The sequence below is a fragment of the Thunnus maccoyii genome, chromosome 15 (assembly GCF_910596095.1).
Source record: "Thunnus maccoyii chromosome 15, fThuMac1.1, whole genome shotgun sequence".
Taxonomy (NCBI): domain Eukaryota; kingdom Metazoa; phylum Chordata; class Actinopteri; order Scombriformes; family Scombridae; genus Thunnus; species Thunnus maccoyii.
In genome coordinates, this window is record NC_056547.1 from 11,929,786 (window position 1) to 11,946,777 (window position 16,992).

The following is a 16,992-nucleotide window of genomic DNA, read 5'->3' on the forward strand; positions in this document are numbered from 1 at the left end:
TGGGACCAACTCAAAATAAACTACAGTGTGTGTGTTCATCATAATGAAGGAGTATGTCAGCCAGCACAACAGTGTGACTCACCAATGTGTCTCTAAGACCATGCTCCTTGTCATCCCAGCCAGTCCCCATATACAACAAAACATCAGCATCCAGCTCGAATCAACCCAACTCATGCCCACAAAGCCTGCCCGATACTTGGGTGTCATGATCGATGACCAACTAACCTTTAAGGTTCACAAGGCCTCAATTGCTCAGTTTTGTCAGTTTGCCCTGTACAACATCAGGAAGATCAGACCCTACCTGTCTGAGCATGCAGCACAACTCCTGGTACAGGCTCTCGTAATATCACACATTGACCACTGCAACTCCTTAATGTCAGGTCTCCCTGCATGCACATTCAAACTTCTGCAGATGATCCAGAACGCGCCGGGGCATCAAGTCTTCAACCAGCACAAAATAGCACATGTCACTCTGTTGTTCATATCCCTCCACTGGCTCCCAGTTGCTGCCTGTATCAAATTCAAAACCCTGCCGTTTGCTCACAAAACAGCACCCGCCTACCTGAACTCCCTCATTCAGGTCTACGCTCCCTCCCGTTCACTATGGTCTGCCAATGAAAGGCGTCGGGTACCACCACCACAACAGGGCCCTGAGTCGTGGTGGAACGAGTTACCAAACTCCATTTGATCCATAGAGTCCCTCTCGATTTTTAAGAAAAAGAGAAAGACCCAACTCTTTCGCATACACCTACGCACCTGATGGACTTACAAAATTAAAGTACAAAAATTATATATATATATTATCCACTTCTAAGACTCTATGCATTGCCTGCACCTACGTCCTATCACACCTGAACTTAACTTCATGGCACTTACTCATGTTCTCTCCTAACTAGGTCCTTGCTTGTGTTGTATTAACTCTTGTGTACATTACTTGGATTAAAAGCGTCCACCAAATGAAACTTTAACATTGTAATGCCCAGACAACAAGTTCTCATTGATACCTACAGCCTGCTATGCTATTTAGCATTTTAATAGGGACAAATATCTTGGAAACAATTTTACTGGAAATGATATTAAATTTAGTCACCAGGGGATCAACTTGTTCTGTAATAGAGGGATTGTTTTGATTCATTGAAACAAGTGTGGTAACACTGCTGCCAAACTTTGTTGTTCTATCATTATCTTTCCATTGGCCCAGTTTGATTTAGCCTCATGCTTCCAAAGGTAAAAAGTTCACTGCGAGCCCAGAGTCTGTGGTCTCACAGGTCGGGTATTAGCAGCACTGTTATGACACGAGAGGCTGCATGAGAGGCCCTCGGTTTATTATCCAGCACCATCCATCATGTTAAAGGCCTGCATTGTAGTTTAGCTGCAAAGGCAAAACTGCCTGGAGGGGTCAACGGTAAAAGTCTCCACTCTGCTAACTGAACAGAGGCTGAGACTTTATGTACAGGACAGTATGTGTGTGAGAGAGATAAAGAGAGGGCTGGATAAAAACTAACGCAAGCAGATTGCTCCCTGGTTGGCTGCGGTCGACATAAATCACCAGCTGTCCTTATGGAAGGGGGCAAGACCATGAGTGGGGATCAATTTTCAGACAGCAGTATTCACTTTATCCTCATGGGGAACTCTTGAGGGTTCATGAAAAAATGCTTTATGTGAAGGATGCAGTAATAGAGTTGTTTGTCTCTTGAAAAATGAAGTCGGTCATGATTTGAGCGATATGTCCAGTGCTAAAGCAATAAGTTGATCACGGTGTTAGTTTTTTGCTATCAACATACAACCATTTTGATAATCCAATAATCTGGTCATTTATCAAACAAAATGCAGATTCTCAAACTCTTTTCTCTGTTTTATATCATTAGAAAGGAAATACATTTGGATTTTGCAGTGCTGGTTGGACAAAATTTAAAGGGACATGCACATTTCCAGGTATATATTTTTAATCTGGGGCTGTACTGGAATATTTTTGCATGGTTAACAGTTACAAAAATATCGTATTTATCATATACAAAACCCGAACGTAATCTGAAATTTGCGCGTGGACAACGTGAACAACCTTAGCAACAGAGGACGGACAGATGTTTTTGCAAATGATCTGACATCAGTTTGATGGGGAAGTAGAGGTAACTTTGCAAACGGAGCATTCAGAACAGGCTGAAGCCGGGGCTTTTGACTTGGCGACATTTTGACATACGTTCATCTATCTCAAGTTTTGGAACTTTGACTATGTTTAACATTGATATCTGACATTATAACTAAACATAAATTACAGAAAATAACAGAAAGCACAATATGTCCCCTTTTAAAGATGTCACCTTAGGCTCTGGAAATCTGTGATAATAATAATGATAATAATAATCATTACTTGTAGTTCTAGATATGTTTAGTCATGAATTCATTGGACCCATAACATGAGACATGTTCCTACAGACATTACAGACCTGTGAGATACTGGAGTAGACAGCTGACGCCTTGTGATGTCTTCAATCATCACATACAACCATGATGTGGCACTAGGAAAGAGCATTAGCGGGATATGTGCTAAGAGCGATGCTGCACGGTGGATTGCGAGGATTTTTCCAAAGGCCTGATCAGTACTGCAGCTTCTGTAATCCTGCATGGAACGAGAACGTTTATGGTTAACAAGGGGAATCTCAGGGAAAAGAGGTCGATTCAGGGCCAGAAGACAGGACAAAGACAACCGCTGTTACCTCAGGCCACTGTACACAAACATAGAAAGGTCAGCCAAAGCCACCCAGTGCCACTCTGGCCTGTGTTGAACTGCAAGAACCAGAACAAAGTGTTAAATGGAGCAGACAGGCCAGTTTTTTGAATGTCATACAGAATCCTCTCTGCCCACAGGAAATGAAATATGTCCACCACCTGTGTGCCTGAGGTTATACTGTATGTGTCTAGCTGGCTTTGAATCTCCCAGCCAGTGGTGAGCGAGGCAGCGATTCAATTTTGCCGTGATTGAATATGATTCATTAATCCTAAAGGGAAAAACGTGGGGTTTAATTTTCACGCCTCGGGCTGTGGGCTCTGCGCAGGATGACCGCACTAATCGCTACCTTGAGTAATTTGGAATTGAGCTGCCGGCTTGATGTTGGTGAAAGCAGGCGTTAATGTGCAAGGAGGGGTAATTTTAGCAATTCTTGCGTGGAGAGCTGTAGTAAACAATATCCTGCAGGCTTCGATGCATGAAGGGTGAGAAATTTAAGGGTGTTTTGTCTTTTAGGCAGCTCTCTTTTGCCTCATCTCATAGCCCCCTCCTCGCTCTCTTTATCTCTCCCACATCCTGAAAAGTTTGTGCAACAGGAATATAAAAAAAACTTTAACCAGCAAACAAGCTGCGATAATGAGAGCATAAAACAAAATGATGATAACATTAACGGTGGTTCTGCTATTTCCCTTTCCCCCTTATTTCTCTCTGGCTCGTTACTTTCTTAACTTCTCTCTCTCTTTCTCTGCTTTTTCCTCCCTCTCATGCAGGTACTTTGTATTAGATCCAGAGTTGGGACAGCTGCAGTACTTCGTCAACGAGCAGGGAAAAAGCCAGAAGCCCCGTGGGTCCCTTCCCTTGATCGGTGCCTCAGTAACACCGAGCGAAGAGGCTCCGCACATGTTCATTGTAAACTCTGTCAATGGAGAGCTGTACAAACTTAGAGGTATGACTTCACACTGGCCCCAGCTGCCCGTATATGGCAAACTGCAAACACTCAGTGGAGTGTGTGTGTTTTATGTTGGAGTCATTTGTTGCTGGGGTGTTATGAATGACTTTTTTCGCCCAGTTTTTGTGAATGCAATGGACAGCTTGTTATTGAAGGCACTTACTCTTACCGTCTTACTCCTAAAGCTGCTTGTCGAAGCAATTCACCTCTTGTGAATACTCCTTTATCTCTTTCACACCAACCTCTAGGAGTTATTGTGAATACTCTATGCATGGTTATACCCATACAAACATGGCAGGATATACTTCACCATAGATAGATGTTCTTTGTTTCTCTTTCACACAGGAACACACCGTTCAGATGCACAAACATAACGTTTAGTGATAAACATAGTTTCTATGACCGTCACTAAGCATTTTTAACCTTTCAGAAGTTCACACAAGCATTTATACATATTCATTCAATAATTGCCCTCACATGCTCAAATCAATATTGAATGAATCTAAAAACCACAGTATGTGTAATGTGAAACAAGTCAATCATAGTGACAAACCCACAAAAAAGCTCATTGTCTTGGTTTTACCTCTGACAAACCTACTGTATGCTACCTGCCCAGCACCAATCAGCTGACAGACAAAGTTAGCGACTAGCTGGAAAACATGGTGGAGCAATCAGCAGCTAAAGAGCCAGATATTTCCCCAATGGGTTAGTGGAGACCAAACCCTAAGGTAAAAGGAGAGTTAATAATGAACTTACATAAGTCAGGTGGACTGAAACGTGACTCCAAATCGATGCTGATGTTGTCCATGTCTCCTTGGTGTGTACAATTTTGCTAATGCAATATCAACTTTATAAGGTGATATGTCAGTTTAGTGTTTACTGCTCATTACACTGCACCTAAGTGGCCAAAAACAATTAATGAGGGTGCGACAGTTTTACAAGTTGCACTGAATTTCATTTTTCATTGCATTAGATGTAATTACTTTTCTATTCTGGCATTGACCAGATTGCTGCCTTCAAAATTGAACTTTTCCTCTTTTCACAGTTTGATATTGAATATTCACATTGGTGGAAAAAAACCCTAAAACCTAACTGGCAAATGTGATTTCTTTCACATTAATTTGTGCTTAAAGATAAAGAATTTTGAAAGTAATTTGTCAAGCAAAATGCCAAACAAACACTAGTTCCAGCTTCTCAATAGTGAGGATTTAGTGCCTTTTGACTATTTCATATCACTGTAAATTTAACATCTTTGGGTCTTAGGCTGCTAGTCGGACAAAATAAGTTATTTGAAGACGTCACCTTGGGCTATGGGAAACTTTGATGCCCATGTTTTACATTTGTTTGCCATTTATAGCCCAAATGATTTGCTGATTAATCTGAAAAATAATCAAGATTACCAGTAATCGATAATGAAAATAATCACAGCTTTAGCAACTTTAGCTTTACTTTAACTTGTCTTTGTTACTTTCTAACGTAGAAGTGTTTATTAATTGTGGTCATGCTTTACTATCCTTTATCTTTATTGACCAAGGAATTTGAAAAACCTCCCACACACATGCACAGTTTGGTAAAACCAATGTATACCTTCTGTTCCTCTTCTCAGAGGACTATGTGAGCAAATCTACATCAAAGTGAAATATCTCTTTAAGACCCAGTACCAGACAAAGAGCCTGTCGCTGGTCACCGTGCTGAAGGCCTCAGCTTTCAGTGACCTGTATCCACTGAGGCAAGACAGACTCTTTCTTACTGCTGCTCCACTTGTGCCTCTGGAATGCCCCCTTACACTCTCAAGGGGGAGGATATCAGCATAACTTGGCCTATATTCCCTGAATAACTCGGTGATCCGTGTGTATTGAGCTAAGAGGAAACAATGATCCCACTGAGAAAAAAGTTGGGTAGTATAGCTCACAGGCAGAGGTATTTCCTTTTCCAACGCTTCACTAAGATTTGAGCATGATCAAGAAAGTCATTGAGAGAGAAAAGCCATCTTTAGATGCAGCTCAGCCAAACAAACCCAAGGCCTGTTTTGAGATTTGACGAGTGCCAAAACCCCCTTTTAACCTCTAAAAACCAGCCACCAACAACAAAAAGGCTCTTAAGTATTACTATATTACTGTGAAAATGCAGTGAAATAGAAACTTTTGTCCTCAAAAACTTCAATTTGCTCAACCAGCAGGGAACAAAGTAGCTCACATGGGCGTCCTCGACATTTAGTGATTAGCCGGTATGCTCAGATCTGGTATTGGTTGCCATGGGAACCCCTGAAAGTCTACCTTGGGGTGGGGGGGGAAAAAAGAGTAACTTCAAGGTTTAATCAGGAGTCATTTTCCAGTTTTCCAGGCTTAGCTTATAAGGTATAAGCCGTCCCTGTGTCCAAAGCTTTAAATGCCACCTTTATTCTCAGGTTGATACCTTTTCACAAGAGGATTTTGAGAAGGTTTCCTTATCGCTCGCTGTTGTAAGAAGACACTGAATACACAGATTCTGTATGCAGAGGCACCCTCGAGGTGTTTTCTGCGCAACAATTGATCACAACTCAACATCTCTCTATGAATGCAAGAATGTGTACTTTCATCCGTGAAGGGATTCACATGTGACATCTAACAGCCTGAGGGTTTGTCTGGCTCTCTGAACCGAAGAAGCACAGGGAAATTAGCTAAAGTAGAGGAATATAAAGTGAGTATTTCATTATTGGATGTTGAGTCTGCAGGGTCTTGTGTTTTGCTGCTGAGCAAAGGTGAAGAGCCGCAGGAATTTAATCATGTGTGAATGCTCAGATGGCAAATTAAACTATTTATCATACGATGTGTGTATGTGACAGTCAGCCAATGAAGAGGTCAAGTTGTTTCTAGCAGGGCTTTCAAACTGGCTGATTAGGATGCCTGACACAATATGCATCTGAATAATTAAATCACAATATTTAAGGCATATTTGAGGTGTTGTGATGCAGAAATCTGTTCTCACGATTGATTATTATAAACCTGCCAAAGCATAACAATATGTTAAAAATATGTCTAGTTTTTGCAACAGCAAACCATTTGTATGGTTTCCTGAAATGACCTCTTTCAGCTGCGGACTTGACATTTTCGGCTCATGTGATTATCCAGAGAGACTTTTCACCGAGTGAGCAACTGGGGGTTTATTGTCTTGCCTGTTTCTGTGCAGATACACATTCATTTTCTATGGTTTAGAGTTTAACTTGATCCCAGAAGTCGACAATGTTTGTCTCAGTAAGCTACTGTAAATAAAAGAGTAGTTTGACATTTTGGGAAAACTTTCTTGACAAATAAATACGGAGCAAGAGATGGTTATCTTAGCTTGGCATAAAGATCAGAAGCAGAGAGCTAGTCTTGTTTATCTCTGTAACAAACAAGATGTAATGTGTTGGTTAGTAAAATTTAAAGGCGCCGGTAGACAGATTTCAAACCTTGAACTTGCATCTCACAGTCTTCATTCAGCGAATAGAGCTGTTACATGAGCGTGCAACCTCAAGTTATGTGATAACAAGTTGTTGTGTAGAAAGTTGGCCTCTGTTCCACTAGCTTCTGTAATTCAATGCAATTTCTCATTCAGGATTTCTTTCATCTGTCTTTCTGAAAAAAATAATGTTCCTGGGGTTTACTTTCTGTATTTCTTACTTGGTGAGTGTACAAAAAAACTACAGCTTCCATGAAAATTTACCAGCACTGCAGCACAGGTACTTATGGTCAGGTCATCGTTGGCCATTAACATAACATCCCTCAACGCTTATAGTCGTTTTTCCAGCTCTTTACTTGTAATCTCTGCTGACTAAAGCATCTACAGTGTTCGGTCCTCTCTGTCCAGCTGTTATTACAGACATGTCTTCACTAGCCGTGACTCCTTGACTCACCAATGGGCTTGCCTCTTTTGTCGATGTACTTTGTCAGACCCTGTACGTATTGAACCCGGAAAAGAATCAGCACTTAAGAATCGTTCGTTCATTTTTGCTAGCACTACTACGATGGTCTTACAGGAAAGGATGTTTGTTTAAGACCACAGAAATATTGATTAAAAAATGAAAAATTATCTAAAACTTATCTAAACATACAGAGAGAGCCACATGACTAGAGTACTGTTGAGTTAAGTTATGTTTCAAGGCTGGATTACTAGTTATTTGTGTTATTGCAAATGTCAATGTGATTTTTTTGATTCAGTGAGATTTTCGTAGTTTTTAGATTTCCGGTTTCACTTCAACTGTCTATAAGATTATAAACCTGTCTTGATTCTTCGCTGTCAGATGTGGACGGCCTCCTTGAACACTGCATTTAAGTCTTGTTGCACTACTGCAAATGTGAGATTCAGTAGTCATGAGTGAATAGAAGCTATTAAAAAGCAATTAAAGTTCAACCTAGAATTACAACAAATTTTCTCTTAGCATGAGTGCTACTGCTTTATTAAGAACAATCACAGGGATCAAACTTCATTATGTCGTTTTGATTAGAAAACGCAGGTTGCTGTAATTGCAAGGCCACTCTTCCACCCTTTCTGGTCCTTGTCGGCCTGTCCATTTTCTTGAAATATACGGTTAAAATGCCCTGCTCATAATATCTCCCAGCATTTTAATCAAATCTAACTGCTGGTCCAAGCATTAATCCTGAGACTCACCATTATCATAACCAATAACATCTCTCACAGTGCTGTAATTAAAATGGGTGTAATTAGCTGATGATGGTGGTGCTATGAATGACTCGGAAAGAGACTCTCTCCCTCTTGCTTTCTCTCATTCAGCGGTATTTGGATACCATTCAGCCGTCTCTATGGGATGGATATTGACATTTAAATAGGACACACAGACCTGGACGAGTGTCTATTGTTGCTCATTTTAAACAGGCAGACGGACCTGTTTGTTGCTCCCATTTGATTATTAGTCTCCTCCTGTTCTGACGCAAACCTAGTGCATTCATCAAATGATTAGAACTGTCAGCATGTCACTTCCAAGTCTGCAGCTCTTGTGACACAAAACCAGCTTTTGAATTTTTCATCAGTTTCATAATATTCTCCAGAAATGAGAACAGCACGTCCTGGTCTTAGCTAAGTAGTGTGTATACTACTTGCGTCACCATATGAACAGGTGCATATTAGCATAGCTGCACATGGAGGCTGCTCTTCTCACTACAGACAACTAATTATCTTTAATCACAGATAGGCTTGTGCACATCAGAGAGAAAAATAGATGATTTAGACACTCTCTCGCTCTCTGGGTAAGTGGCCCTTAATGAGTGAGTGATTTCAGTGGCTGATGACAACAAGAAACAAGTGGGAAGAGGTATTTTTGCAGAAAGACAGATTGGCGCAGGTGTTTCTTTATGAATATTATGTTCTCCCTGGAGAGGCGAGCAGCCACTCCCAGTAGGAGAGCATGTCTCGAATGCTGCACTTGTCAAAAATTTTCTGTGAATGTCTCATTTTCTCAGAGTTACCTCTTCACTTAAAAGCGCCCTTTGTAGGTGTTCTCGTGACTGAGGCAGATGTCGACAGTGCAAATGATTGGCAGGTGCAAATTGAATTCTCCATACTCTATAAAAACTTCTATCAGCATGTCAAACAACACTTAAAGAAAAGAAAAATCGTCAGAAGATTTCAAAATACTACTTTCATTTAGGTGGTGATGCAATTCCTGATTAATCTGATGAAGTCATCCATCCTCATTATACAGTCACTAATGGGGACGGTGCTGCATTCATTTCCTCATTTAAAGCTTTTCTGTGGATGAAAATCAGAAAAAAAAAAATACTGAATCTAACTAAATGAAAAATGTCTGACAAGAGAGGATTAAAGGGTTCAGTATGCTTCAAATGAACCAGTTTGTATGACATGTGAGGATATCAAGTTCTTGGATTGTGTGTTTTGGAAAGTCACAAAAACTGCTTAGAAGAGAACTCCGGAGATTCCCGATGCTGTTAGATGATCTGACAAGCACTGTCATTGTCCGGTATAAACTGTATGACACGAGTCATTTTGCCATTTTCAGTTTTGATATAGTTTCATCCTATAAATAAAACTGATATGATCATTTTTTTTCATAATAGCAGTGCAACAAACAACCATTTTCATGTGAAAGGGGTCGATCATAATGAGGTACTGTCGTCAGGTGGACATAAATATGACTCCAATTTTATACTAATGTTTCAACTATTAGCTCACAAGTTCTCCATATTTACTTAAAATTGTGTTAATATGTCAATGTGGCCAAAGTTACAAGATGTAGATGTTAGCAGTTTGTGAATACATAAAATTGAACTTTTAGTTGAGTTATGCCTCTTTATTCTCATGTGCACAGTGTTTGTGTGTTTTATGTTGGTTTCGCTCTCTCCCGAGAGTGAAAAGATTTAGTTTCTTAAAGGAAATGTATGAGACTTCCTCAAACTTAGCAGAAAACATCACAGGAGTCAAATGCAGTAATTTGGATCTTTATGAAACCCGAGGTACCATTTAAGTGATGATCTGTAAATAAATGTTAAGTTGTTTTCCTAATTTTCAGCCTTGCAGTCTCATGGGACTAATGTGCTCATTAATGTGAGGGTCTATAAAAGCTTAGAGTGTCCCATTCCTATTTCTGTGTTCTGCTAGAGAGCTTTGAAGTGTTGCTATAGCCTGCACAGACTTCATAATGGTCTGTTACCCAAAACTGTTTCAATTAATGACCATATTAAATGGGTCCAACCAGAATACAGGGAAAATCCTTTTTAATAAAAGCATAAAAAGGGTGAAACTAGAACTAAGAATTCGGTTACTCATGCATGAAAAAAAAAATTTCTTTTTGCATTTGCAATTGAAATTACTAGTAATTGTAACTGAGTAAATGACTGAAATCTGTATGGTTTCAAACACATCATTCAGCAGTTATTGGGTTTTACAGCTTTTATTGAGCTGTATGCAACACTGAAAGGGACTGACAAAATTTAAAACGTATAATATATAGACCATGGTTAATGAGCTATATATGTATGCAGATAGACAATGTTTCCAATCTGTTGGTTCAAAATAAAAATAGGAACTCAATATGGAGTAAACAGAAAGAGATTTGAAACAGAATTTGGGATGTCATTCGGGACTGTAATCACCGTACCACTGATCACACAGTGTGAGAAAATCAAGCGCACCCTCAAATCAAGCCCTGCTCAGGTGTACTGATTACCTGCTACACACTTTCTCCTTTGTTATTAACTGAGATGCAGCTTTGTTCTGGTGTATTTTAGGTGAGTTTGTAATCTTTTAACTTTTGTTATCTTTTATGCTGTTGGTGTTCCAGCTGGGATTGACCTACAGCCTAAATTCAATGTTATCAGACCCATGAAAGACATTGTTCTCTACTAATTAGTCAGTGAAATGGGATCAGAAGGATATTATTTTCCAGTCTGACCTGGAACGGGTCAGTACAAGCAGACAGTCAGCGTCTTTCAGTTGGAGGGCTTGTTGTGTTCGTCAGCAAATCCGGGCTTCAGTTGGCTACTGTATCTGTGTTTAGATAGCAGGGTGGATTGTCTTTGTGCCAAGGGGAAAACCACAAGTATCAAGCTGCTTCCTGTGCTGCTAGAAAATTGTACAAATGAATTGTTCCCTTTCTTGAATACTGAATGCTGAATTTAGTGTAGAAGGTGAAATAAAGAGGTTCAGGTACCAGCCTTCAGGACATCATTCAGGAACTAATAGGATCAAATGTCCTGACAGACAGTCGGCATGTTGAGTAATCATTTGGCAGCGAATAAGGTCATTGTCATCCAGCAGGTCGCCTTCACTGATGCTTCACTCATATGCAGCCCTGATCACCCTTTGGGAATAATGAAGTATCTATCTATCTGTCCGTCCACCCGCCCGTCCATCCACCGATGTAGACTTTTATTCCACCCGAAAACCTTCTTTGTAGTGAGTAGGCCAGTTCTCTGCTCATTTTACGCAGGGGTTTGCATTTGAAGGTTTTTAATGTGAGAATTTGCTGCCTTTCTTGGTCGGTAAATGGAATATTTTTGGGTTTGGGGTTGTTTTATTGGACAATACAACACATTTGATGAAGCCACCCTGTCTCTAGGATATTTTTATGGCCATTTTTCACTGTTATGTTTTATAGACCAAACAATTAATTAAAAAAAAAAAGTTAGTTGTTGCAGCTCTAAATACGTGTTGTTTTCATACTTAAGTTTTATATAGCGTAAATGAGGGAGATATGTGTTAATTAGTGAGCTTTTGAGGCACCAGTGGGCACATTTTGTTACATGTGGACAGATCCAGGCTAGCTGTTCCCCCTGTTTCCAGTCTTTGTGCTAAGCTAAGCTAACCTAGCCAGCTGCTGGCTTCATATTAAGCAGACAGATATGAGTGTGATATAGAAATTCTCAAGGGTATTTCTGAAAATGTTGAATTATTCCTTTAATGTTGTTGAATATGTGGATCCATGTATTGTTCTCAGTTGCTTTCTGCAAGTTTATGAGCTTCTTTTTGTACCTTTTGAACCATTTGCAATTTGGGACAACTGGAGTGGTTACGAAAAGCTACTTTACAACAGCTATTGACTAGAGAGGCTGCCCAAAAAAACACACTTGAAACCTCATACATCCACCTCCTGCCATAAATGCTGTATATGTATGTATGAGTTTGTGTCTCTGCATCCAGTCGTGCCACTTTTACTCTCAGCACACAAAAAAGTCAAAACACTTTTTTTCACTGTGTCAGTTCAGACCAGTAAAACCTGTTGCAACTAAAAATATTTACAGGACGGTTCAGCACATTTGAATTTTATATTTACAGCTTCCAATACCTGATATTTTGTCTATACCAGGGCTGCACCTGCCCCCCCCCCCCTTATCCACATATAATTAGGACCAAACACCAAATGGATAGATAATTAATGAGAAACGCTGTCTAGGTAATTAATGGGAAACACTGTCCCATCTTTCACAAAGAGAGATTTCCCATCTATTAACAGCCTCTTGTTGTACCACAGAGGCTCTTGCTGTGGATTTGACCTTGTTATTTGGTAAATTAGTTTTTAATTATTTGGATTTTTCACATTTTGTTTATTCAATTGTTCAATGGAAATTTCTGTAAATTAGCTTTTCCAACATTGCCAAGAGTAGAGTTCTTGGAAGAAAATATAGTGAATTCTTTATTTATTTTGTTAGCTTGGAAGTAGTCAAATTTGAAATGTATTATGTATGAAAACATTGGAATAACCAAATTACTAAATACCTACATTACTTGAGAAATGTAAACCCCTGCCCCCACATTGCCAAAACTCCTTGAAGAAGATGCAGAGGACACGACTGCAGTGTCCTCAATCGTAGCTACAGCCCTGGTCCATATACTATAAAACATTGTTTTGCCAAAAATGACAGTAATTTAGCATTTGCTCTTTTAACTGTATTACTTGTATGGTGGAAAACACCATTGAAAATGCAATTTAGACAATAATTTGACACTAAAATGGCAAATTATCTGCTTATAGAGTAAAATTTTTAAATAATTTGTGATCACGGGCATCTTGTTCCTCCAGCTGGTGTTGATTTCTTTGAACAAACCCTAGGCAATAATTTAAAAGTTCATCTGTGGAAATGGAAGTCATTGTATGATAATAAAAATTGAATGGTAGCCATTTGTGGATGACACTTTATAGCAGATTCTTATAACTGCATATTGACCTGACTGTGAACTTGTATAAGGATTTATTGGTAATTCTCAAAGTCTTGTGTGTACGGGAAATAAGGCTCATAATTTAACAAGTTTTTTTTGTTCTGTGTGTCTTTGCAGCCTCAGACGCGAAGGAGCAGCAGTTTTGGATCAGTCAGCTCCAAGCGTGTGCCAGACGTCACTCTGACAGCAGTGCCAAGGTAAAATACACAACACACACAGTAACAGAGTTGTAAACATGACCCTGGTCCAAACTCTTGGCCTGTGTTCCTCAGAAAAAGAAGTGAACGCAAAGCTTTTGACATTTCCCTGGAGGTTCTTGTCCCGCCTGTGAGTAAATGTGACAGTTTCTCGTTTCAGTAAACTCAGGTTCATGAGGTCAGTAATTTGCCTGTCTGCAAAGGAGCAGGTCCTCCAACAGGTGAAAACCCTCTGTGCAGTTCTGAAAACTAAATGGCTAAAAGAAGTCGTGGTCGTCCCCCTCTTTGTGTTGTGCTTTTAGTCCATTGATGGCTTTTAGGGAGTGTAAAGGTTTTCATGCCATATTTCATTATAAATGACATCATCTCCCATTGGTCTTATTTCACTTTCCCTCCAGAGTTCTCCAGAAAGTTGTGGCATGATTTTTATTTTTTTTTAAACAAGCTGTTTTCTCAACTTAGTCTTGCAACAGCCTTTTTGCTAGTGCCAACGGCCCCTTCACTAGCTATTCATAAGTTCAACTTTAGCCAAGTTTTAACAAGAGTTTACAAAGAGGAGATTTATGCATCAGTAAATTAAAATAGTTCTTTTGCAGCTCGAGTTTTCTTACTTACTACTAAATATATCCACCGAGTGACTTCCAGGTTACTGACAAAACTAGCTTGTGATGCTACTAGCAACTTTGTGTTAGCTACATACATTGTTTGCTTTTGGACGACACTACAGAATAGCAACCTGATTCAGTAAATCACTAGTTTGAAACTAGCTAATTGCTAAGAATTAGCAGGGACATTACACACAAAATTTATATTTTTGACAGACACAACCATCATACATCATACAACCTCACATGACCATCATTTATATCCTTGATAAATATAAATCAAGTAATATAACCAACATCAAGAACGACAGTGACTCAGTGAAGGGGGGATAAACCCTGTACAGCCAACAGTAAGACTGTAAGTTCCTAAGACATAATGACAAGCTATAATACAAGATAACCCACACTGTGTAATGGATAATCCATATTGTCCTCCAAGATACAGGGATCAGTCAGATATAGTATTCAAACACGGGTGGTTCAGAGGCCTTAGACAGACGGTCAGTCCGCTCCACAGTCAATGTTTTTCTAACTGGGACAGAAACAAACCCCATACTCTGTTAAAGATATATTCTCTCCCACGCAGTCTATTTGTCACCTGTTCATATGAAACCATTTACACATTCATTCAATCCACTCTTTAAAAGTGGACATAGCAGAAGATTTCCAGTGGTGTAAAATGACTATGATGTAACCATGACTAAATGAAACCACAACCTCCCAGTGCGTTCCTAACATCTTAGTCAAGAAAAATAAAACCTCTTTCCACATATTTTCTGCTTCTCACAAAAATATAACAGGTGCACAAGAGTCTCTGCCTCCTTACCACATCTTCAGTATGAGTCATTGTCCTTTAGTTAAAGTTTAACCAATTTACATGGAGGTCAGTAACTTCTATTGGTTATTTTATAAAGTATTAACTTAGATTGCACCTCATGTGAATAAGTATGCCAAGAAGCTACAAGGTTCTTCCAAGAGTCATCTGGGATTCCCTGACCAGTATCTTTTTCCCAACCCATTTTAAACCCTGCCAACCATAAAACTGTAAATGTTTTCTTTCTAGGAAGAGATTCTGAATTCCAGTGATACCATCAAGTTTACTTTTTTTTTAAATCAAAAAATGTACAATGTCTAATTCTCTAATCTCCAGAAGTCTGAGGTAGGCAGATTATGCTAATTTTTAAGATCCTCAAAAGTTCCAACTCCTCCATCCTCCACAAGGTCATCAAGAACCTTTATGCCGGAGTTGACCCATCTTTCCCAACCGCTTCTATTAACCGCTTCTTGTTGTACCATATAGAGGCTCTTGCTGTGGCATATGAATTGGACCTTGTTATTTGATTTACCACCCTCCATGTTTTGAAACGGAACCGGTTTACCTTGTTGAGTCAAGAAGGCCTCCAGGGAGGGGGGTGGTGTGTCGATTCCTGTTAAATTTTAACCCAACAAGGGACCTTATCAACACACAAACATTTTTAAGAATAGCAAGTGCAACCCAATCCTGAGTTTTTAAGCTGCAGGAAGATTTATATGATTATCTTATCTTGGCGTTTCTTCTATTCTCATTGTTTCATCTTCTTGTTCCACTAAAAATACCTGTTTTTATCTCTGAAGTCTTGTAGCAGCCCTCTGCACTCCAGCGTTCTTTAACAAACCTTGCAGGAGATTTGCAAAACAGCAGTAATACAGTAGAAAAACATGGCCTGTGTCATGAATTTCAAATCTCAGAAAGTTTATATTAGCCTGCTGAATCACCAATTACTAGGAATTTTGGGGGCAGATAAATCAACTTTCATCAGTGAGAAACAATTGGTGATGGTCTAAAGTTTTCCAATGTTTTCTGGCAACACAATATCTAAACATAGAAGTGATTGTACTGTGTCAACTCAGGGGATTTTTGTCTCAATACACCATATGTATCATCATTCTCTTTCATGTGTTATTCAGAGGTTCTTTCATTTTCTGACTCCCCCGCACTCTGTGACTTTATACCCAAGCCTCCCACTCAAAAAAGGAGAAATAAGTGAGAAGTGCAAAAAAAAAAAAAACACTAAGAAAAGAGGAAGAATGCATTTAAAACCAGGAAAAAGGAGGAAAATAAGGGACAAAATACTAAAAATCCATGACTGACCTTGGCAAACACTGTGTGCTTCTTCTGCATGAAGAGAGGATCTCAGCTCCCTCGTGTCATCCTGAAACTTCACTTGCTTGTCTAATTCAAGAATATTTTTAGCTCATCCATTGATGGAAGACTTAGCGATTTAGGAAAATATGGTAACATGCTCCTGCTGCTTTATTTGAGGATGAGATTGCAGCTGAATGTACCCGGTTGTACTGCCCTCTTCATATCTTTTGTAGGCTCATTTCTGAAAGATGAGAGCATTGGGCGTAGTAGTAACTACCTTTATCCACAACCACTCTTTTTTTCTAAATATGTGCTTCATGGATTAATATTTGGGCATGTGCATTTTTTAGGTTTAGCGTGGGCTTCAAAGGATTAGCCAGTGTATGTGTGTGTGCTGTCTGTATCTCTGTGGGGTGTATCCCCTTTCGCCTGATCCAGTGGAGAATGAGGCTTGTTATAGAGCTCCTTCTGGAGCTCCACTGCAGGTTGTGATGGTGGAAATCAGCAGTGCATGAAGGAGAGAAATAATCCAAACGCTATTATTTCTTTGGCAAACTTTTGGTATTAAAATTTGTAGATGGAAGTCTTTGCTGCGGCTATGAATGAACAGGCTGAATTTGTTGGGATGCTTTGAATAAGTTTCTAACTTTAGGTGTTTATTTGGCGACTGGTAGCACCTTTTGCAAAAATGTTTGTGGCCTTTTTTCAGCGTTGCATCATATCTTGGGTCCAGAAAC

General features: G+C 39.5%; 1 protein-coding gene across 1 annotated transcript in view; it reads left to right on the plus strand.

Annotated features, from left to right (window-relative positions):
- Positions 1-16,992, plus strand: part of LOC121913039 (oxysterol-binding protein-related protein 10) — a 78,623-nt gene that overhangs the window by 11,116 nt on the left and 50,515 nt on the right. The window contains exons 2-3 of the mRNA XM_042435671.1: positions 3,499-3,674; positions 13,446-13,525. Of these exons, the coding sequence (XP_042291605.1) occupies positions 3,499-3,674; positions 13,446-13,525 (256 nt within the window). The remainder of the gene's footprint in view (positions 1-3,498; positions 3,675-13,445; positions 13,526-16,992) is intronic.